Here is a 23,565-nt window from a genome sequence, read left to right on the forward strand (position 1 = left end):
CTTCTAATAATGCAGGGCAGTGTGGTATACCAATGTGATTCAGTCATGTAAGAGTTGTTTTCACTGAATGTCTCATTTTGCCTTGACCTATAAACTGACAATGACATGTATATAGCTCTAAAATGAATTTGTGCCTTTCGCAGGTTGGAGAATATGGTTCTGAATCTCTGTCTGCCTCACTTTTATGCAACAGTTCAATGCAACAAGGTAGGACACATTTCATGGACACATAACTGTAACGTAATTTTTTTTTTTAATGAACATGTGTAGTGCTTGCCATGCAGACAACTGTTACTACTAGTTTTGGCACAAAACAAGCTAAACCACTTATTTCTACACTCAAGTAATGTCTAATGAGAGCTCCATTCACCTTATTTCCCTTTGGAAAAGTAAAAGAAGTTAACCAATATACGTCTGTTGAGATGAACAGAAAGTTTCAACATAGACAACAAAATTGCAAAGAATGGAGCTGGAGGACATAGATGTGCAAACAAAGGAGCAGAGGGACAAAGTGTTGTGTGGGAGACTGAATCACAACTGACCTTGTTATGTGCTTCTTTTTTTTTTGGCATGCTGTCATTTGATCTTGATTGTATTTTCTCCGCACACAGGATGAAAGATGTTCTATCACTCCTTATATCATTACTATTATTATTATATATTTTTTTACTCCTCATCCACCTCATCTTTTCACCATTGTCTTTTAAATTATCACCTTTTCTTCCACATAGTTTTCTGTTGCACATCATTTATATTGTTTAGTCTCACTTGAATGTGCTTTTCTGATCCACATTTCCAATGAGACAAACCCAGGAAACTTAGACATTTTTCAGAATTTGTAATATTTATTTGTAAAGTATTAACATGCCTGAAATTGACACTTGTGGAAAATCAATTTAATTGACAGAAGCATGAGGTGTGCCATGTATAAGACATTTAAAATGTATTACATTTATTTTTTGACTGCAGCTTTGTGCAGATGGCTATGATGTTACAAATCTTGTGTCAGCTGACCCCGCTCTCCGAAGGCGGGGCTTCAAACTGGAGTACTTCCTACGTCCACCTGTACAGGTAAAATGACGCTGTCATATTCGGGTAGAGGTTTACTTTTTTGCTGAGAGTTGGATGAGAAGAAGCAAAGTCCTTGACTGTCATTTTCCACAGAAGTGTCCACACTATCATATTGTCAGAAAAAAAGTGAATTAATGGCATTGCATTCATGAATATACCACCTTTTATTCAAGCTACAAGACTAAGACATGCACATTTTTTTAGTTCTAACGAAATCCATGATATATATTTTTTAGCACCTTAATATTAAAAGTGGGTAGGTTCTGTGGCAACACTAGTAATACATTAATCTCTATTTTTAAAGTGATATCCATTTTTTCTTTTATTCCTCTCAGGTGACCTTGAATTTTGGATTCCAAGTGGAGCTGTGTAGGGTAGATGTGGAGCTGTGGCCATGGGGTATGGACCGAGGACAAGTCTGCAAGAGACTAGAGATTAGCACCAGCTCTGATCCGCTACCTTCCCAGAATTTGCGCCACAAACAGGTAAAGGACCAGAACCAGAGCAGAGAAAAACAACAAGAGCATGACAGTAAATCGTGCCAGGGTAGTGGCCACCAGTGGAGACTTCAGGCCCAACAGAGGGGTGAAGAGGCCTTAGACCATTCTCAACTAAGAGGCCATGACTTCAAATGTCAATCGAACACTGAATCCAGTAATACTTTAACCGAGTTTAAACTTGTAGGTCGTTGCGAACTTAGAGAGGAAACCAAAGTCTCTTTCACACGATCCAATTTCAGTCCCCGGCCCCCGTTCCTCTCCACACCACCCCCAAAAACTGCAAACTGTCGGCAGGAGGAGCTGTGGAGTCGGGGTCTGCTCTCGTTAGGCGCTGTGACACAACTTCGTGTGACTTTGTCATTTGGCGGTTCAGCGTCTGCTCTGGGGCTCAAGGCTATGGTCGTGTGGGGACAACCTGCTCGCTGCTGCCCTGCAGAAGAAGTGGAGAGAATCAAAAGAGTACATGACGCCAGCGAAAGACAAGTGCAAAGATCTGTGTTTTTTGCCCCTTCTTCGAGCCAGACCAAACCACCTCTGCAATCAGCTGCACCTTTAAGGTATGGGTTTATGAAGCAGTCTTAAAAAAGAAAAAAATCTGTTTATCCTGCTTTTTGTTGTAGATAAAATAGAGTTCATAGTAATAAAGGATATTAATTTTTATACACTGTTGATAATTATCTGTTGTCTTTTGTGTGTCTCCAGCAGTCTTTCCATCCCTGAAGAGTTCCTTGACCCAATAACCCAGGAAGTAATGATGCTGCCGATGCTGCTGCCCAGTGGTGTGTCTGTGGACAACACTACGCTGGAGGAGCACCAGAAGAGTGAAGCTACTTGGGGTCGACCCCCGAACGATCCCTTCACTGGCGTCCCGTTTACCTCCACCTCCCAGGTCCTCCCTAACCCCCAACTGAAATGCCGCATTGACCACTTCCTCCTACAGAAAGGGATGATGAGGAGGGATGGGATGTTGGGGAGACAAGGGGAGGGAGAGAGTCTACAGGCCTCAAGACTAGCAGCCTCCAAAGTGGATGGACAGTCCCAGCACTCTCCATGTGTCAGTGAGAGTTCAATAAACAACACTGCTATTCAATACAATGTTGGCTCCAGAAACACAAACAGGACTACACAAAAAGAAGATATTAAATCAGCAAATTCGTCAGATGATGGGACTCACACTTTTACCTCTAAGCCTCCTACTACAGAGAGTAAATCAGAGAGGAGAAAGAAAAGAGATATAAGTGGAATTTCCAAAGAATCAGCAGAAGTATTGATAGCTGAGAAGCAACTACTACCTCAGACAAAAAGACCAAGAACTTATACAGGTGCGTAGCACATGTTCTGTGAGAATTAGATCCTATACATGTTTCTATTGTTGTACCAATGTTTACCCCTTCACCAAACCTCTTCAGTCCCCAGCTGCAGCTCTCATGAGCAGCGTTTGTCAGCCAGTCTGGATGAGGCCCTCTTCTCTGCCCTTCAGGGCCGACCCTCCTTCACCTCAAACTTGTCCCAGCAGAGACGGGTTGGTCCTGACTCTGAACCACCAAACACCTCACAGCACAGTCAGACTGCAGTCACTCCAAGCATGCTGCCAGGTAGGATTTGGAAATACTCAACCCAAAATCTTTTGAGTGTCAAAACATGCTGTGTAAATATAAAAGGTGGTGTAAGGGGTGCCTATTAGCTCGTCTGATTGAGCTGGCACTCTATGTCCTCTCCGCAGCGGCCCGGGTTCAACTCCAACCTGTGGCCCTTTGCTTCATGTCACATTTTTTTCTCCCATTTCCTGTCAATCTTCAGCTTTACGAAAAAAAGGCATAAAACTTTTTTTTTTTTTAAGTTTGTATCTTGCTTCTTCGATTTAGTTCCATGGCGGGGAGATAAAAGGATTCATACTTTGACCCAGCAAAAAAAGAAGTTAAAAACTTGATATTAAATACTTCTGCAGCATTATCAAATTCTATTTTGCCCAAGCACATACTGACCTCATATTTTCACCAAACACTGCCTTCATTTCAACCCGTATGTGTAAACACATGTTGGTTTGTGAACTTTATGTGCTGCTGCTCTAAAGCCACATTTAGACCAACTTTAGCCTGCAAAAACTGCATCTCTCTCATTTATATGTACGAGGCAACCCCGGATGATGCAGCATGCGTGCCAATTCGGCAAAAACGTTCAACTTGGGCATGACATCATCTAGCAAAGCACTGCAGTGGCCACTCAAGTGTGTAGAATACATGGGGAATTCCCAGAGGAACGTAGAGCATCAGAGATGTGCTTAAAGATTTCAGCAGAGAGTTTTGCATCTATCAGTAGATGCACTGTTCCTCAGAGACTCCCGCCACTGAGACGGGCCAAACACTGTGCTGTGAACACAGTTCGCAATTTACCATAACACAGATTGAATTAACATGGGTAAAGTATCCCTTTTAAGAGGATAACAGTATTAAAATGTGTTCAGTGTTTCTGATCTCTTAAGTTAAATCAGCATAAATACTTTGACTGTTTTGATTAATCTTTCCTCACATTTGCTTGACAGGTGAGAAGACGTGCTCTGCATGTTCCTGTCCGTTCTCTGTTTACTCCAAATCTGCATCATCCATCTACCGTCTAACCTGCGGTCACTTGCTCTGCCGTTCCTGCCTCCAGAGGGAATCACAATCGCTAGACTCTGTCACTGTATCAACATCCAATCACATCTTGTGTCCCGCCTGCCAAAGTCCTACGCCACGCAGTGATGTCATACGTGTGCATCACTGACAGATGCTGCAAAAAGGCACGCCTACTCCTTCAAAACCCTATGAAGAAAAAGGAGGATAGTTCTCGGGGTGAAGATGGGATTGTACTCCAGATTTGGCGTTTTAGCGTTGCGACCAAGTTGAACTCGAAGTGGAAGGAAAAAAAACATTTACAGCTGAAAGTTACGGATAGATTTTATTTGTAAATTGTTGACTTGGTTTGATGCTGCCTCTACCCCCCTCTTTGATATTGACAGATGTGTGATGCTGTATGTTTGACAGATGTTCGGTTATACGATAATGTTCAAGACATTTTCCAACTTTAACCGCAATTTCCATGACACTGTTAATTCATATATTTCATGTCTATGCATTCCTCATCTGACATTTTTTGTATTATTTTGTAATATTTATTTATATATTTGTTTGTTCACAAGCGTTATAAGTACTTCAACTCTGTCCACATCCGTAGAAAGAACGTCACTGAAAGCAAATACCCTTTCATTGTGCGTAAAAGAAATATTGTTCTCTTCTTTTCCACCCCCTCTCCCTGTCTTAACCTTTTCATCAGGCATTGAAGTGTAGTTGGAGTTGCAACCTTGGTTATGAGGCGTTTGTACAGAGTATGGATGTGAAGATGTGCAAAGAAAAAGGCTGGAGGACAGTACAGGGAGTAAGAGTCCAGAAGAAGTAAAGTGGATTGCGAGTTGACCCAAGGTTGTATGGTCATGCTGGAGACGGAAAAGCACATTGTGCACACTAGATAATGATCCTGTGAGCACACCAAGTTCTTGTAGGTAGTTAAATATATGTTCATAGGAGCATTATCTAGTGTGCAGACTCTATTTTCACACATCCCTCTATCCAGCACCTAGTATTTATAGCCTGGATATGCATGCTTTTGTAAACCGTCATGCTTCATTGTGAAGAAACAGGTCAACGGGTCATGCTCGGTATTCCCCTCTGTCCTTCACTTCCTTCACCACTTTACATTTCCTACACTCTTGTATAGGTTTGTTGTCTAAAAGGGAGTAAATGATGGCAAGAAATGTAAATAATAAGGGCATCTTGGGAGAGACGTGCTACTTTTGCAATGTGTAAATTAAACGTGTTTATGAGGTAGTAGTGGAAAACTGAATTGTGCTGCTAGTTGCTATAATTCGGTCAAATTTCTGTTATACAACGGACTGCCTCTACCTCCCAAGTGATTCTGTATCTATTGTATTTCCTATTATTGTTTACTGTTTTTCCTTTACGGTGCTGTTAGGAAATAAATGTGTGCACAATGTCTCCCAGCAGAGGCTACGTGTCCTCCAGAGTGTCCTTGCTTCCATGTATTCATTTTGTACCTCTTAACACTTCACCCTATTTGCTTCTGATGAATTTGTTATTGTGTGCACAAAAGGGTTAAACAGTCCAAAGTCAGGAAAAACACTATTTGTTGGGTTTTACAATCACGGACGGTATAATTTATGTATTGGTTTCCCTGACAACATTAAGCTTAACCAAGGTCTTGATCCTGTATCCGCTCGGTAAGAGCAAAGGCTGAAATCAGTTGTTCTGCATGAGAAATAGAGAAATGTGTTTCACCGTTTGAGCTACAAGTGGTGGCTAAAGCACTGAGATGATACTAAATCACACTGTATTGGTGTGGTATTAACTACTGCCTCTACTTGACTGATTATTCTCTTTTTGTGTAACAAATGTTTTAAAAAAAAAAAAAAAAAACACCCACAAACCATTTTATTTTACTTCTTACACAATGTGTATTTCAAGATTTATTAGTGGTTCCAGTTTATTTTCTGAGATGATTTTTTCAAATTATTATTTTTGTCAAACTTTTACTTTCATATTGTCCAGGAGTGCAGTAATGCAAAGACCACATTGTATTTCTGGGGAAGCTTAAAGCTTGAATGCTGTGATACTAATTAAAGAACTCCTCAACATCTGATGCTCAGCCATTTCCTGGTTAATCAGCATCACAACAGCAAATAGGTGAGATACAACCCAAGTCATGCACTAAGACACTGAACAGAATACTGAACTTCGGATTTTTATGTTTATTTGAAATGCTAATCTTGTTGTGCTCATTAATAGTTTTAAACTACATCAGGAGGATAATTAATGTGACCTCAAGGTTGTCATGATGCAGGCAGTTCTTTTTTTCATGTGACAAAAGTCCAACATGTCTGTTCTACAGCGATGAACAGTGAATGCACTTGACAGCTGAATTGTGCATGATCCACATGAAATTAACTTAATCTGCGCGCTTATTGCATTTAATCTAATTAGTTGTTCATGTTCTGCCACTTTCAGTCTGGGCCATCCTGAAATTATTCAAAAAAGTTATTCTAAATAAGAGTGGCACAGTCTTGAATACAGAAAAGGCATCTTGTGCTGTCGTTGCTGTTTTCTGGTGTAGATTTGTTAGATGGCACACATCTGATGCAGAGCCATATCTGCTGCGACCTCTCGCGCACAGGCACGCAGGTGGCCTTCGGGTGCGCGTGTACGTGGAGAGCAGAACAGTACGAGACTGACGTCAGATAAGAGTGTCAATCGCTTTTGTCAGGTCATGTCCATCTGCTTATAAGTGAGGAATCTAACGGGACATCAGTCACACATCCATCCAGGCGGAGGACATAACGACCGGTGCGCGGTTCTCATCCAAAATCAGCAGCGATGCCTCACTCCTTGTTCCACCTGTGCGTCCTGGGACTCCTCTCCCTCTCATCCGCCTGTTACATCCAGAACTGCCCCCGAGGAGGGAAACGAGCGCTGCCGGAAACTGGGATCAGACAGGTGGGGACCATTTCTGCCTTCTTCTGGGATATCATTTTTGACTTTATTCGATTTTTTAAAGTCATTTTATAATTTATATAAACGGATAAATTTAGGGCACTCTTTAGTATTAAATTGAATGTTTAAGAATTGTATGAGATCAAATCTAATATTGGTTTAATAATTTGGGTTCATATGTGTGTAATAACGACCCAGACTATTTACTTACTAAATACTGAACACAAATTTGAAAAGGACCATAATAAAGTAGAATAGAAAAACAATGTCAAGTTGTGTAAGGTATGTTACAGATAGCAGTTAACAGGTCCTTTATCTTTTTCTGGAACATACAAACATTAAAAAGTATGTGTATAAGGTAAAATGGTTTATTGTAGCTTATCAGGGAAACACAATTTGCACTGTATGATGCATTTCAGTTGTTTTATATTATACTTTATTTATTTTATATTCTGTATATGTATTCTTATAATTTGTGGTATATAGAGGCAAGTTGATACCTACACATTATAAATATACACAAATATATACTGAAGTGAGATAAGTGTGCACCTGAAATCATGCCACCATTTCCAGCACTTAATAAGCTTTTCAGATAACATCACGCCCATTACCAATGTTGTTTGAATATGAAAAGGAAGAGTGGAAGTCAGAATGAATATTACCGCAAATATACATTAGAAAATGTAACAAAAGAGAGTCCAACACCAAAATAAAAGTAATGTTTCAACACTAATTCACAGGACTCATAGCACTTGATTAATGCTTAAATCTATCCAAATCTCTTCCAGTGCATGTCTTGTGGCCCCGGAGACAGGGGCCGCTGCTTTGGCCCCAGTATCTGCTGCGGGGAGGGCCTCGGCTGCCTGCTGGGCTCCCCGGAAACAGCTCACTGTGTGGAGGAGAACTACCTGCTCACCCCCTGCCAGGCGGGAGGGAGAGCCTGTGGATCTGAGGGAGGACGCTGCGCTGCTTCAGGACTCTGCTGTAACTCAGGTAGTCTGGTTTGATGTTTGTCATGTTCAGACAAGTTGATAAGTCTATGTGGTGATTTTCTTTTTGGACAGAGTGAATAATGTCCTCTCCTCCTTCACAGAGAGCTGTGCGGTGGACCCTGACTGCCTGGGGGAGACAGAGGCCTCCGATCCAGCCCACAGCTCGCCAGCAGAGCTGCTGCTACGTCTGCTGCATGTGGCCACCAGAGGACAGACTGAGTACTGATACTGTTGTCTGAGGAGACTCCTCTGCACCTCAGGGCCTGGAGGTGCAACAGAATGAAGATCACCCCTGTACCCTACTTCTGTAATATTTCTGTATCTGTAAAGACAGTCAGAAAGAGAACTTTAACTTTAGTAATTGGCTATTCTCATCCAGGTTCTTGGGGTAGAGGGATCATAATATTGGTTATGAAAAGTAGATTTCATGCTTGTTCCAACCTTAGAAGTGTAAATACTAATGCACATACTGTAAACAAAGGTTTATTCTACATGAGTTGATATAAGACATTTCAGAGCTCCAATTAGCAGAAAACACTGTAAATAAGTCCAAGATTATAGATATCCATGTAAAACAGCAGGGTGACATTGCTTAAGCAGTTTCTTCCTGTGTAGTAGAAATATTGTTGTATATTGAAAATGGGAGAAACAATACAGAATATGTGACTGCCAAAAAAACCTTCTGCTGTCTGTTGTCATTATTCCCACGCTCATAATTACACCTTTAATAGATGATTCACTGATTATTTTCCACCCGGTTGTGTGCCTATGTATGTAAGAAAAATGGAAAGGCATTAATAGTTACCTCCCCTAATAATTGTTCTTGTTTAATCGGTTTTGATCACTTGAACTTGCCCAGCGTACAGGACACAGTTCGTTTGGGTGTGACCATTTAAAGCAAACTAAAATGAATGTTGATACTGATATGAGGATTAAGAAGGGACACCAAAGGCTCGTGTTTGAGGAGATATGATGTTTAAATGAAGAATAAAAGTGCACACATCACTTGTTGCACCTATAACATAAATTGACAGTGTTGCTGTGGAACCAGTCCTTTCATTCATCTCTTCATGCACACAACTCTCTCTGTGTATCAACATGTCCAGTTTGCGTGAATGAAAGAACCTGAATTATCATATTCCTTTGTGTGTGATGATTGAAAGCTTATGTTTCTGCCAGACGGCAGTTTGTCTGTTAGGGTTTTCCAGATCCAGTTGGAACAGAAAGCAGGGCCTCCCACATTTTAACATGTCCTGTGTGACGCCTGTGGGTGGGTCATATCGGAAACACTGGAACATTTCTCATAAATCTGACTGAGGTATGTTGTGTCTCCTTTCCCGTAAAAAGCCTTGCACATCCTACCAAATGTAAAATAATATATATACACATGATCGCATATTCAAACAGATAATCTGTAGCAGGTAACTGCTGACCATTTTGGGGCCCTCAATGAAACATTTTTGTAGTTTTAATTGGCTTCTTATTCATTTACTGTTGAAATGTCTTTCATTAATAATTTCTGCCAAATGTGTAACTTTTAATTTTAAAATGAAACCAAATAAAGAAAATGCAGTCAGTCGGTCGGTCTGTCTGTCGGTCTACCACTTTTATTCAGACTGAAAAACAACTATTTGATGGATTGCCTTGAAGTCTTATACAGAAATTCATGGTTCCCTATTTGATGTATTTTACCTTTCCTCTGCCACCATGGTGTTGACATTTGCTTTGAGTTAAATATCTCAACTATTAGATGGATTGTCACAAAATTTGCTACACACATTCATGCTCCCCTCAGGATGAACTTTAGTGATCCCTTAACTTTTAATCTAGATCTACCATCAAGCACAGCTGCGGATTCTTAGATATGGAAACATGGACTGTGCTCTCTCTGTCAAATATCAAAACTGAACTCAGCAACAAGATGGCAGATTTCTTCTCCCTTTTTTCAAGTTATCAGTAAATGTTGTAATGAGGCCAATGTAGTCCAACCAGACCACAGTGGCTTTTTTTAAAGACCAAAACAAATCCTCCAGATTTAATTTACAGGGGGAAAAAAATAACATGTCAGGGTGCTACATGTATTCCAAACTGGCTCAGACAGGTAAACAAAATAACTTGTGATTTGAAGGCTTTGTATGAGATTAGGTAGTTATTGTTCAAGCAAACATCATAAAGAAACTGAGGTCAATTGTTGGTTTTGACTTCTACCGCATCACCAACTTCACCAAACACCCAAGGAGTCTGTCACAGAAAAATTCCCCTGAGGAACAATTGGTATATCTTCCTTCCAATAATTATATTGTCTGGTTTGCACGCTCAGGTAAATTGCACAATATGCAACAGAGGTTTGCAAGCCACACCTGAGCACACAATGCATAAAGTTGTGTAAAGTTGCAGCTTCTGCAGTGTTAGTTTAACATAACATCTTATCAACTCTTTTTTTCTTAGTTTCTTCTTCTGCAGATCAAAGGTGAACCATCTACAGAGAAGAGTCTTGCTCATGGTCTCATGAATATATTTGCGGATTCAGGTACTTGAACTCGGGTGCTCTGCTTGAATTATTGTTCCCATGATCATTATCCTAATGGTTATTAACCTAATTATTTTTTTTCAACATCGAAACCTTATGACAGAGCCTTGAGCCTACTAATTTGTCTAAAGACCATAAAAATACAAATTGGCATGTCTCTGCAAGAGCTTGCCCCCAAGGTTCACCTCTATCACCACTTCTGTTCATACTAGCTATTGAACCATTAGCAATAGCAATTAGAACTACTAGGCAAATACAGGGGCTTACAATTGGATAGCTCATTTTGCTGACGACGTCAATTTAACATATCCATATCAGTACTGTTAGATCTAATCGGCCTGTTAGTATCTCCAAATATAGAGTAAATTCTTCAAAATCATAACTAATGCTGCTTTATGGAAATGAAAGACAATATATAAACTAATACTCATTTACTTTCAAGCTCTCTAATTAGACATATTTTGGCATCAAAATAACACCTCATTTAAAAAGTGTAGCATCAACAAATTATGAAGTTATATAAACTCAGTATATAAATCCATAGAAAGATGGATGCCCTTACCTATATCTGTGGTAGGGAGAATAAATATATTAAAGATGAACTTATTGCCTAAATTCATACATTTATATCAAAAATATCCCTCTCTCAGCAGGCGCAGGAAAGTTTTCAAGAAAATCACATCACTCTCCTGTTAATTTAAATGGAATTAAGGCTGCAAGCAGCAATGAACGGCCTTCGCCCCTGGCGTGTGCTGGAGGAGCTGGCCACGGGTTTCTGACCATACATTGTAAGTTTGATGTAAATCACATGAATTTTGTCATATTTGGTTGAAATATGAAATATGTGCAAAATAAAACACTCAATGGTACATCATCTGTGCATTATAGAGAGGGGATACATTTTGTGGCAGACAGAAAATACCATCAGAAAAAAAAATCTGTGTCCCCTTTAACTTTTGCTAGGAAACAAGAAACTTCTCCATATTTACCAAAGTTACTAGTTATGATCTGAAATATGTGAGAAATGACACTTTTAGAGAGGGGATACATTTTGTGGCAGTCAGTAAATACCTTGTTGTAATATATTGTACAACATAATATTATCTTGTGAGTGTAATGGAAAATCAATAAAGACATTGTTAAAAAAAAAATGGCATGTCTCCCTTTTCTTTTTACTCTGTTGGACCAGACTGTTTAAAGACCTTTGACATTTGATTTTAACTGTTTAACTGTATTCGTGACTGGGTGCGGCATTTGCAGAGCTTTGATTCTATATCTGTCAATCAAAAAATATCCTTTTAAAGGGGTGGTAATTAAACCTGTTTGAGCCTGTCTGAGTGGAGCATACCTCCACCTTTACCACAAACTCACCCAGCACCAGTTTGAACAAAGAGTCGGGTTGAAAATAAAAGTAACATTTGTTTTCATAAAGACTTTAAACTTACAGTTGGTTAATTGCTTAATCATCACAGTTTGTTAAACTTGCATTGCATGCTGGATGCCTTGAGCACGTTTTCATGCGCTTGCCTCTGTTTGTGGGCGGGTGGGTACATAGGTGTGTGTGGGTGTGTGTTCAGTGCCAGTACTTCAGGGGAAGGACAGATTTCTCCCCTCATTTGTTCCGTCACCATGGATCTGAAAGTTGCGTTTGTGATTGTCTGTCTGCTTGCTTTGGCCATCACCTCTACTGAAGGTAAGAGCCCCATTTATCATGACGATTTTAAAAGAGCACTTGTATAAAATCTGTTTTTATCTGAAGATCTGTTATGTACATGCTCTTAAATCATAGTCATCAGTCATAGATGTTTAGATTTTAAGGGGGAAGTGCGTGGTAACTATTCTCTCTATAAGGTGAAAACATGAATCAAAGCGTGGTAAACAGTTATTAATGTTTAAAAGAGCATTTGTTGTAGGAAAAGCAGAGGATGTAAAATATTTTGTTGTTTTTGGAGTTTTATAACCTAAAAAAAGTTCTTTCAATTTTATTTATTATTCCAACCACACCTAAAGCCAAACCCAAGAACCAAATATAATATTGTGCTGTTAATGTTAATGATGGTTATTTTTGGATATTTAAGTTGATTGCATGACACTGATAGCACAAAATATCTATAACAAGTTCATGATTCTTTTGTTGTTGTCAGTTACAATATACTGCTATCCTTTTGTTTTTTTTATCCAACATTCTTGTAACGGATCCTTATCCCATATTGCAGCTGGCATCCCAAAATGCTGCATCACAACAAAAAAGGACATCCCTCTCAGAGTGTTGCTGAAGGTGCAAAGATGGAGCATGCAGCAAAGCAGCGGCGCCTGTGACATCCCTGCACTGATGTAAGTGGTAAAGATCAACAAATCAGCCAAATGATTACAGTGATTTTGTAGTCAACAAATGCTTAATTTTCTTAATAGCTTATATTTTGCTGTTATCTAAAACATCTTATGTGTATTTTTCTTTCCTTGTGGGTCCACAGACTGCATGTAAAGGACATAAGGAAGCCCATATGTGCTCATCCCAAAGTGAAGAGAGTCCTGATGATGCTGCTGAGGAAAATGAAACAGAACAAGCAGAAAGCAGCTTATTGAGACGTGGAACGAAATATTTCACAAAACTTGTCCGTGTATCGTGTTCTACAGTTGGTGTTTTAAGATCTAGTGTTATCACAAAGCTCTTATGGTTGTCTCTTTTTATGGATTATGATCGTTTACAGGTAGGCCCTACTTGTACAGGGTGCATTCTGCATTATCAGTACTTTCACTTTTAATACTTAAGTATATTTTGTTGCTAATACTTCTGTACTTTTACAAAGTTTGAACACAGGAGTTTTACTTATAGTGGAGTCTTTTTTTTATAGTGTGGTAAATAATGTGAATGCGGTTTCCACCACTGCATTTAAACAATCATTGTGAAACAAATAAAAGAAATCTCTATAAAATGTGATTTAATAAATGCTATTTTTCTTTTGTTATTTGTATTTGTACCTCCAGATGTTGCAGTAATTATGATGATTTTCTAATAGTTAAAAGATGAAGAGGAAGACATTTCAGATACAATGCTGCTCTTAGCATATAATATTCAGTAATTTCCGAAACACACAGATTAAAATAATGTGTTGGTTGTTTTCTGACTGTATAAAGAAACAGAAACCACCAACCAGAGGGAGGGAGACAACTGCCAATCACTAATGATTAAGTTAGAAGGATCCGTCCTCTGGACCAACACTCAGCATCAGAGGACACTGAATATTATGTTAATACTGAAATGAATTTGGGTCATGACTGAAAGAACGAGGTCGCGGGTACAAGTGGCCGAAATGGGTTTTCTCAGGAGGGTGGCTGGAGTCTCCCTTAGAGATAGAGGGAGAAGCTCAGCCATCCGTGAGGAACTCGGAGTAGAGCCGCTGCTCCTTAGCGTTGAAAGGAGCCAGTTGAGGTGGTTCAGGCATCTGGTAAGGATGCCCCCTGGGCGCCTCCCTAGGGAGGTGTTCCAGGCACGTCCAGCTGGGAGGAGGCCTCGGGGAAGACCCAGGACTAGGTGGAGAGATTATATCTCCACACTGGCCTGGGAACGCCTCGGGATCCCCCAGTTAGAGCTGGTTAATGTGGCCCGGGAAAGGGAAGTTTGGGGTCCCCTGCTAAAGCTGCTGCCCCCGCGACCCGACCCTGGATAAGCGGATGAAGATGAGATGAGATGAGATGAAATGAATTTGCGTTTGGTAATAAGCTCTCACATCTGAGTGTTCTTTCTTTGTCATAACTTTCTTGTACAAGCGCTGGAAGACATGGCTATAGACAATCCAGAGCCCTCAAAGACTATAGATTGAACTTTATGTATCTGAGAGCTCTATAAATACTGTAACTTACCCTTGGAAATGTAACTCCAGATCTTTATAGAAATGAAAATAAATTAGAGTTAAACTTTCATTGTTCGGTCTTGCTCTTTGATGATTAAAACCCTAACCACGATACCTCCTCTGTCATGACTAATCCCACAGAGACAAGCTGCGACTTACAGAAGGCTGTAAAACCCTCTGGAAATATTCACTGATCTAATTTGTTTGATTTATTTGGTTTCATCCTAAAGTGAGTGAGTGAATGGAGATAAAGAGGTGAAAGCCCCTATTTACGCTGATTCATGTTTCTGTCCCTGAGTAGCTTGTTATGTACTTTTTGTATATATTTTTAAATTGGGTAACGTTTCTTTGTTTCTTTCTACTTCAATCCATTTAAAGAAGATCTATTTTACAGCGTACACACATGTTCATGCTTCAGTCTAGTTTTAACCATTCAGCCCTTAAAAGTTGTAAAGATCACATCCAACACTGTTCATTCCAAGAGGCAACATTTTATTCTTACTCAGATTTATTAGAATAGATTACTTTTACTTAAGTAAAATATCATAAAAGGATACTGGATACTTGGTTACTGAATACTAAATAATTATTTTTTCAATAATTAAATTAAATTAAAAGGGTTTGCTTCAATTCAACTTTTTCTGGATCGTACTTTTAGGAAAACTCAGCAGTGAAAATGAACCTTTATCAACATCGTTCCAGACTGAAAGAGTGTGAGCAGTGAAATACTGATGCTGCTTTCAGTAATCTGCAGCATGTAGCCTAACATCAAACTTGGATAAGTGAGGAATTCATTTTCGATCAATTTGTGCACAACAAACAGACAGACAGTGACTCAGTGGGCCTCGAGCTTGGCATTGGACTTCAGGTAGCATTTGAGCGACTTCCAGGTTTCATTCATGAATGATTACTCCGTTGGGTTTATGTAAAGCTCTTTCATAAGTCCTACTGCAACAGTTATCGTAGCCTAATTATGCAGTCATTTTGGACTTCTGTGACATCTTGTCAAAATCTGAAAGTGGTGATGTTAAAGACATGTGAAATATATGTTGACGACATGACAAAATACATTCAGGGTGAAGAGTTCAGTTCTCCATTCAGTCACCTACATTGAGCTATTAATCATGTTGAGACCCAAGTCCCAGGGCTGTTATGATTATTTAACTCATCCCTTCAAAATGGCAGAAAAGCACTTCCACCTAATTACAGTTATTTCCCTTTTTGAGTAATTCAGGCTCTTACACAAGAAGTAATACTGCTTCTACTTGAGTCAGATGATATCAGCAACAGTGTAAGAAGGGATACTGAGAAAAAACAAACATGATGGTGTCAGATGGGGCCACAGCAAATGTTACGGGAACAGACACAAAAACTCCTCACAGCTGTGCATTGTTGAACTCTTGCAGACAGCTTAATCATAACTTTCCAGGGACTCGTCAGTACTCAAGCTGTCAGAAACGTTTGGCTCTGGATCATATCACCCTGAAGGGTAAAATGTTGAAAAGCTGATCAAAGAAAGATATGTTTTGTTGATTTACAATTTTAAACAAATTAAAACAGATAGCTCTGAGCGAGCGAGAATATGACAGAGCAGTCTTGCATAAACAATCAAACTGCTGAAAGTAAAGCTGAGGGAAAATGTTGTGCTTGTGGTTACCTGCCTCAAGATGTATTCTTCTGCAATGTGAAGACTTTGCAAGTCTGATGCAATAGCACCCTCTAGTGAAGACACTGAAGAAGAGATGGAAAACTGTTTCTGCGCAAAGTAATGTACAACAACCAGTGATTTAAATTGATAATTTTATTATAAACTCCTCCCGTGCAGATTCCTCAGGTTGGCCAGAGTGTGTTCATCCACATGTCCCTGGACAGTAGCACTATATGTTGCATTCAGTAGGCCTACTTCCTCCTTACAGTTTCACTCAGGAAACTTGGTTCCAAAATTGCACATCAACGCTTGCTTTTCAGGACTGTTTTCCAGACAGATCTTGTGACAGCAGCATATTAAAACCTCCTGTCAGACTGCTGACTCTAGCTAAAACTGCATGTCTTCCAAACAGCAGCTCTATGGGTCCAGCTGTAGCATACTTAGATGGTTTTACAGAAACTTTTCCTTCTTGCCTACTGGAGTGTGACTGGCAAGGACTTTTAGTCTAACAATGTTTAACTTGGCAGAAGTATCAGACAGGGATCCGTCTTAGGCTGAGCTGCTGTGTGCTGCTGTCATTAAATAAATACAATGTCCACTTAAGCATTGTTTTTAAGGGTGCTAGTTATGTCTCATCCCTGTAATACGTGTGCTTTTTTAACTTACGAACAAAATGAGACAGAAACATACAGTAGCCTATATTCACAGGCCATTATTATATATAAATATAATAATGTTAATGTTCTCATTTGTCCACTTATACGATTTCTGCCTACTGCCCTGAGGAATACTGGTGGAGCCTAGCTTAGTTTGTTTCATCAAACAAAGCCACACATAATTTTGTATTTGCAGGTTAGACGTTCGACTGCAGTAAAACAGGTTTTACAGTTACTGGGGCTGGGGGGATTAGCCTACAAAATAAAGAAAGTAACTTTTATTGTTTCAAAACGGATTAAAAATGAACCACATATAGGGTCACTTCTAATTCTGAAAGTTGTTTAACCTGTGGTTTTAACTATGTTTTCATATTTCTGGAGGTTTTCATAAAAAATGAATGTATTCCCTTTAGGTGTAAGGAAAAAATAAATGTATCCAAGTGTGTGTGTGTGTGTGTGTGTGTGTATGTGTGTCTCCTGTTGTGTGCTGTTCTAATGGATGTCCGCCTGATTGATGTGCAGTGGTGTAAAGTAACTAAGTACATTTACTCAAGTACTGTACTTAAGTACAATTTTGAGCTACATGTACTTTACTTGAGTAATTCCATTTTATGCTACTTTATACTTCTACTCCACTGCAGTTCAGAGGAAATATTGTACTTCTTATTCCACTACTAACTAACTTCACTTAGCCTACTATAACATTAAGATTATAAATACAAAATATGACCAACAAATTAAATAAAATATATTGTTATAGAGTACGCTACACAGCAGTCTGTAAAGTAATGAAAATTAGCCCCACCTTTATCAGCTGCAACATTAGAGACTTACATTAATCTATTAAAATCCAATAATATATTATTCTGAAACATGCAATTCTGCAAAATGAGTACTTTCACTTTGTTTGCTTTAAGAACATTTTGATGCTTATACTTTTGTACTTTTACTTAAATAACATTTTGAATGAAGGATTTTTGCCTTATTAGTACTATTACTATTACTACTTTTACTTAAGTAGTACTGAGTACTTCTCCTTCCACTGTTGATGCGATATGTTTGACATGTTTCTGTTTTAACACAAAGGTTCTGTGAGAGTGAACCATAGACTGTATAATGAATTCATTTATACAGTCTATGCAGTGAACTTAAAAATGGGACCGTTTTTTTGAATCACTTCCTGCCGTTGACCCTCATGATCGACGTCCGCTTCCATGCAGGTTCACTTGGTTAGACCCTCCCACCAAAACAGGAATCATTACTCCGCCTTTGAAGCACTTTAATGAAACTCTTAGCACGCGACTTTATAATATAACAGTGTAGGCTATTTATATGTATATGTCTATATACGGTACCTGACGATGTCTGCCAACGCATGTCAAGAAACCGTTGAACACTCCGGACTGCTGAAGTTTTACTCTGCAGTGTTTTACGCCTGTTGCTCCATTCTTCTCACTGTGGTGAATAAGACCGTGCTGACCAGCTTCAGGTATGTGACGCTCTGTGGTGCCGTTACCGTCACAGGTGGAAGAAGCCGCAATATCACAGTGTAGAAATATGTCTATTACAAACAACATACATGCATTACAACAAAAACAAAAACATAAGCAGAATAATGTTTCTATTAATTGATTATAATTATTTACGCATGATTGTGTATTTCACTTTAACGTTGAAGCTGGTTGAGGTGGTTTAAATACTAAAACAAGTTTTATCTTAAACTATAATTTGAATATGAATTTGCAAATTGCATCTGATGGTATCCGATAAATGTCATGAAAATAAAATACTTAAGCCAAGTACCTCATGATTATATATATAAGTACAACACTTGAGTCATTCGTTCAGAGAAAGCTCACACAAATAGAGGAAGCTTATTAATAATGCTAAATGAGTCATTATGGAATAACTGTTTATGTGTTTGTTGGTCTTGCAGGTTCCCCTCCTATATGTGTCTGGGAATGGGCCAGGTAAGTTGGCTGTGTGTGTGTGCGTGCGTGTGTGTGTGTGCGTGTGTGTGTGTGTGTGTGTGTGTGCGTGTGTGTGTGTAAAACATCATTTCATGTTCACTTTGGTGCTTTCAGATGACTGCCACTCTTGTTGTCCTTTATGCTGCCAAAATGAGCAAAATAATCCAGTTTCAAGATTTTGACAGAAGGATTTTGTTAAAAGTAAGCATTTCTCAATTTCCAATTGAATATGAATTTTTATTCAGTTGTATTCTATTTCACAGAATGTTGTACTCTTTTATTTTCTTGCCAGATTTTCCCTCTTCCTTTGCTGTATTTTGGGAACCATATAACAGGACTTGCAAGCACCAAGAAACTCAGGTATCCTTAGCTTGGCTGTTATTTTAAATTAGTAGATGTTTCACAGTGCTCATTCATGTGGTTTTGCTAAAAACATGTTGTCTTTTACAGTTTACCCATGTTTACAGTATTACGGAAATTCACCATATTGATGACAATGATCTTGGAAATATATTTACTAAGGTAACACATAATTATTATTGTTGTTAGTGTTTTGAAGCTATTAACCTTTTATTTATTATATAATTGGTATATCAGCAGAATAGGAGCGTTTGGTTTTAATCTGAATATCTCAATGTTACATTTTTTCAGAAAAACATTCCCAAAACGTATTGTGTACAGCGTTGTGGCTATAGTCCTTGGTGCCATGGTTGCGGCAAGGTGTGTATTTAGGTAAATTAATTGAATTTGAACTGCTAATAGATCATATAAGAAGTGCACCCCTGTGTTTCCCCCTTGATCTTCTCCTCTCCTCTAGTTCTGACCTGGCCTTCGATGTGGAGGGCTATACTTTCATCCTGCTCAATGATGCCTTAACTGCTGCCAGCAACGTGTACACCAAGAAGAAACTTGGCACTGAGGTAACATTCCCTGCACACTCTGTACAAATAAAGACTATTTTTACTGCATTTAACTGGTAGTTTCACATCAGCTAGTATGTGTAGGTGTGGTTAAAACTTTATTTGACGTTGAAAAGGGACAAACTACAAGATTATAGATGATTGTTATACTGCACAGCTGTCCTGCCAAAAAAGAAAGGGGATTAAACTTGATTGTGTATTTTTTTATTGCATGTCTTAGATCTTTACTAAACAATACATGGTATTGTATTAAACCATTAGAAAGAAAATGTGAATTTGATTTTTAACTTAAGCATTAGAATGTGTGAATAAAGGTGACAGCTTTTGTTTTGTTTATACACCCTTTATGGAAACAGGGTCTTGAACAGACTTAGATAGATAATAATTACTAACACTTTACAATCTTAACATGCAGTAAAAGTAACTGTTTTTAGGTTTGCTGTTTGTTACACAAACATCTCCACAAAGTATCTGCGCATGTTTGATTTTGGTCACATTATATCTAATATTTCCCTCTTATTTTTAAGGACCTTGGGAAGTATGGCGTCTTATTTTACAATGCACTAATCATTGTCATACCCATTCTCTTGGCAAGTGTATTTACTGGAGATTTACACGAGGTACTGGACATATGGTAACTGTGATCCAGTGTATTGCCCAAAACTATGCTTTTTCCTGTGTGACCAACTTGTATGTTTTGATCCACAGGCAGTCACATTTAAGGACTGGGCTGAAGCCACTTTTATTTTCTGTTTCCTTGTGTCCTGCTTCATGGGGTATGTCAATATAATCCAGTTCAATCTGCTCATTTATTCTCACACCATGGTGGCAACTCCAAAGACAAACAGAAAATGACACTTCCACAGCTCTTACATTACTGCCTCAGCCTATCCCCATTTGTAAGACTGTTCTTTTTTTCTTTCAGGTTTTTTCTGATGTATTCTGTAATCCTGTGCAACTTTTATAACTCTGCACTTACGACCACAGTGGTGGGGGCAATTAAGGTAAGAACACACTGATAAGAATACTATTTTTAGACTAGAAAGCACAGGAAATTCTTATTTTCACCAAAGTTGCCCAACCCTCCAAATTCATTCTTTAAAAATGTTTTTAAAATTAAAATATGAACCTGTATGTGGGGCTAGATTCTACATCAAACGACTACACTTTTAGTAAACAATCAGTGAACAAGAAAAAGAGAAAATGAGTTGCTTGTTCTTAACTTTCCGTTCCACCAAAGCTTTACAGGAGGCCACAAGGCCTTCTTGATTTTGAGGGGTATAAGATAACTTTTTAAAAAAATAAAAAAAGTCCCTCTCCATTCCCTTTCTGCTTAACATCCCCATCCTGCATTAGGACAATGGCTCAGCATTAGGGAGAAGAAACACTGAATTTGTATAAAAGACAAAAACAATACAAGTTTGAAACCTAGTATACAGTATGCTGGACTGTGTATGGTCACTGGGCTTAATTGTGGCCAAATTGTTACATATGAATTCCTGAATATTAAATGTTCATCTGTAATGGTCCCAGTAATATTTGTTTGCTGTGTACAGAAGTAGCATATGACATGACATGGTTAGGCCAATTTTGAGACAAATGTGTGAGGACTGCTTTAATAAATGTAACAAAATAATATTCATGGTATGAAGCATTTATTCATGGACGAAATGAAACCAACACTGTACGTTTACTACCACCTGAAACTTTACTGTTTATTTCTTTTCTGCTAGGATAGCTAACAGCTGTCTGCTCTGATCCAGCAGTGCACTGACTCTGCTGCTTGTCAGCGGGGGAGCTCTGTACGCAGCGTTAAAAGGGTCAAAATAGTGGCGGTGGCAACAACTGGATCAGTTTAAAACTGCTCAAAATGAATCTAAATTCTTCATTTAACACAAATTTTCTGCAGTTATTGAGTTCACTATTTGGGTTAATTGTACAGTTTAACAGCTGCTCTGTATTTGTTATTGTTATGCATTGCATATATTATGAAATACCCATAAATATGTGACTTAGTCAGGGTTGGTCAGCATACTCAATGATAAAAAAGGGGTCCTTTAAGGAAAAAGGTTGGGAACCTCTGTTCTAAGTAACAGACAGAAAATCATACAGAACTGAAAACAACCTCCGTGGTGGAGGTGAATATATGTTGTCACATTTTCATCTGTCCTGTTTCTGCTAACAAACCACTAACTTATATTGATATTGATATTTTCTTAAGAATGTTGCAGTTGCCTATATTGGCATTTTTGTGGGTGGAGACTACCTGTTCTCTTGGACCAACTTCCTAGGCCTCAGCATTTGGTAAGAATGTATCTTTTCTATTTATTTTATTTTTATTGTGTCGTTTTTAGAATTGCATACATTTTTTCTGCCACAAACAAACATACTTTCTTACATGTGGTTATGAAATGTACCTGACTACAATTGAAAATGGTCAGAAGAGTTTGATGTGACGATCATACATGAGGCCACAACATTTCTTTACATGTCTTGTTTTATGAGAGCAGCATTGTGAGATTAAATTGCACTTCCAAGTAAAATTCCAATCCATAACAAAACAAGGATGTACAAGCATGTCCAGATATAGGTTAGATAAGTTAAAAGTCAAATACACCAGTTATTTTTGTCTGGACAGCATGTTTTTTTTACTGGATCACTCACTTGCACTCACGTACTTATGTCATTGGTTGACACAGAGTTAGTGAGTGTTGGTGTTTCCCATTGTCATTGGAAATGAGTGGGTGCTAACAGTCCCAATGTATCCTCAGGGGGCTTTCACGGAGGCACTGCTTGTGAATAGGCAAGGCAGGAAACTGCTTGGCCATTAGGTGGTGTTAATGAGGCTGGTTCTAGTAGGTAGATGGTAAGGTAACGGAGAAGGAACTGGGTATAACCCTAACCCTATACTTTAAACCACCATACTGGTGTTTACCCCCCACTACACCCTGATTTGGCCACTATTTAGCACTTTGACCATTCACAGTCCTAACAATTCATTGCTTTTATGTTTTGCTTCGCAGTATGTCAGGTGGACTAGTGTACTCATATCTCACCTTTAACCACAAACCATCTGGAAGTGACACCAAAGAAGCATCAGAGCTGAAGATTCAAGAGGAAAGTACTCCACAAACTAAATGGACAACAGTTTAACATTCACCACTGGTGGCATTGTTCTGCTCCATATTGGAGCATAATGCTTTTACACTTTTATCTCGATGAGCTGATTTCCATGGATGCATTACTGATGTTATCAATTTAATTTCACTATTAAATCATTTGACAAGAAGTTCACGTAAATTCTGGATCAGGTTCAGTGAATGTTTATTGAAAACCAATTATTGTATAACAGTGTGGACAGCCTGTCAGAGAAATCTTAAAACGTGTAATAAAATGTCTACCAAGCAAGCAGGATCACTCTATACATGTCACAAACATGAAGACTGTTGGAGGATGTTAGCAGAGGGGGAAAACTGAAACTAAAATTCAACTTCAAAGCTCTTCATAAATTGTGCACACTCAATATTCTAACTAACACAACGTGTATATATTAAATGCCATAATCTTCCTTAAACCACAAAATAGACTAAGGGTTAGCAATGTTTCAAAATATACTATAATTGGGCAAAAAGGGATCATTTTGGTGTTTTCATTATCAACAGTCCATTTGCCTTCCAGTTTCACCATAACTCCACAAGGGTAATTTGCAAAAAAATCCGATTTAAACATCACAGCAAGAGTGACAGTGACAGGCTGTGGGAGCAGGTTTCCCCAAAACAACCAGAGACAGGACAGTTATGAGAGGCTTCATACAGTGTTGAAGTATGTAGTGTTGATGAAAAAGAATTAAAAGAAAGAAAAACACCCAGCACTACAAAAAT

The 23,565-nt window shown here is 38.6% G+C and overlaps 4 protein-coding genes across 5 annotated transcripts; all 4 read left to right on the plus strand.

Annotated features, from left to right (window-relative positions):
- Positions 1-147: 147 nt before the first annotated feature.
- On the plus strand, positions 148-4,334 carry ubox5 (U-box domain containing 5; the record flags this gene model as incomplete). Of its 2 annotated transcripts, none has more annotated exons than XM_083911704.1 (6): positions 148-207; positions 970-1,071; positions 1,407-2,128; positions 2,274-2,893; positions 2,981-3,166; positions 4,114-4,334. In XM_083911704.1, the coding sequence occupies exons 1-6, from the start codon at positions 154-156 to the stop codon at positions 4,332-4,334; spliced, it is 1,905 nt and encodes a 634-aa protein (XP_083767830.1). In that variant the 5' UTR covers positions 148-153. The 2 variants fall into 2 exon arrangements, with proteins under 2 accessions (XP_083767830.1, XP_083767831.1); XM_083911705.1 differs by having other exon boundaries at positions 2,277-2,893.
- A 2,660-nt stretch (positions 4,335-6,994) lies between these two features.
- avp (arginine vasopressin) lies at positions 6,995-8,332 on the plus strand (the record flags this gene model as incomplete). The annotated part of the gene is made up of 3 exons (XM_083912567.1): positions 6,995-7,114; positions 7,903-8,107; positions 8,208-8,332. The coding sequence occupies 3 exons, from the start codon at positions 6,995-6,997 to the stop codon at positions 8,330-8,332; spliced, it is 450 nt and encodes a 149-aa protein (XP_083768693.1).
- A 3,852-nt stretch (positions 8,333-12,184) lies between these two features.
- On the plus strand, positions 12,185-13,600 carry ccl27a (chemokine (C-C motif) ligand 27a). The gene is made up of 3 exons (XM_083911788.1): positions 12,185-12,329; positions 12,853-12,970; positions 13,111-13,600. The coding sequence occupies exons 1-3, from the start codon at positions 12,266-12,268 to the stop codon at positions 13,220-13,222; spliced, it is 294 nt and encodes a 97-aa protein (XP_083767914.1). The 5' UTR covers positions 12,185-12,265; the 3' UTR covers positions 13,223-13,600.
- A 4,555-nt stretch (positions 13,601-18,155) lies between these two features.
- slc35d2 (solute carrier family 35 member D2) lies at positions 18,156-22,997 on the plus strand (the record flags this gene model as incomplete). The annotated part of the gene is made up of 12 exons (XM_083912876.1): positions 18,156-18,283; positions 18,731-18,764; positions 18,879-18,965; positions 19,057-19,124; positions 19,215-19,286; positions 19,416-19,484; positions 19,582-19,684; positions 20,212-20,304; positions 20,393-20,460; positions 20,610-20,688; positions 21,906-21,988; positions 22,708-22,997. The coding sequence occupies 12 exons, from the start codon at positions 18,156-18,158 to the stop codon at positions 22,835-22,837; spliced, it is 1,014 nt and encodes a 337-aa protein (XP_083769002.1). The 3' UTR covers positions 22,838-22,997.
- Between the last annotated feature and the right edge of the window lie 568 nt (positions 22,998-23,565).

Source organism: Echiichthys vipera (genome assembly GCF_963691815.1).
Source record: "Echiichthys vipera genome assembly, chromosome: 4".
NCBI lineage: Eukaryota > Metazoa > Chordata > Actinopteri > Perciformes > Trachinidae > Echiichthys > Echiichthys vipera.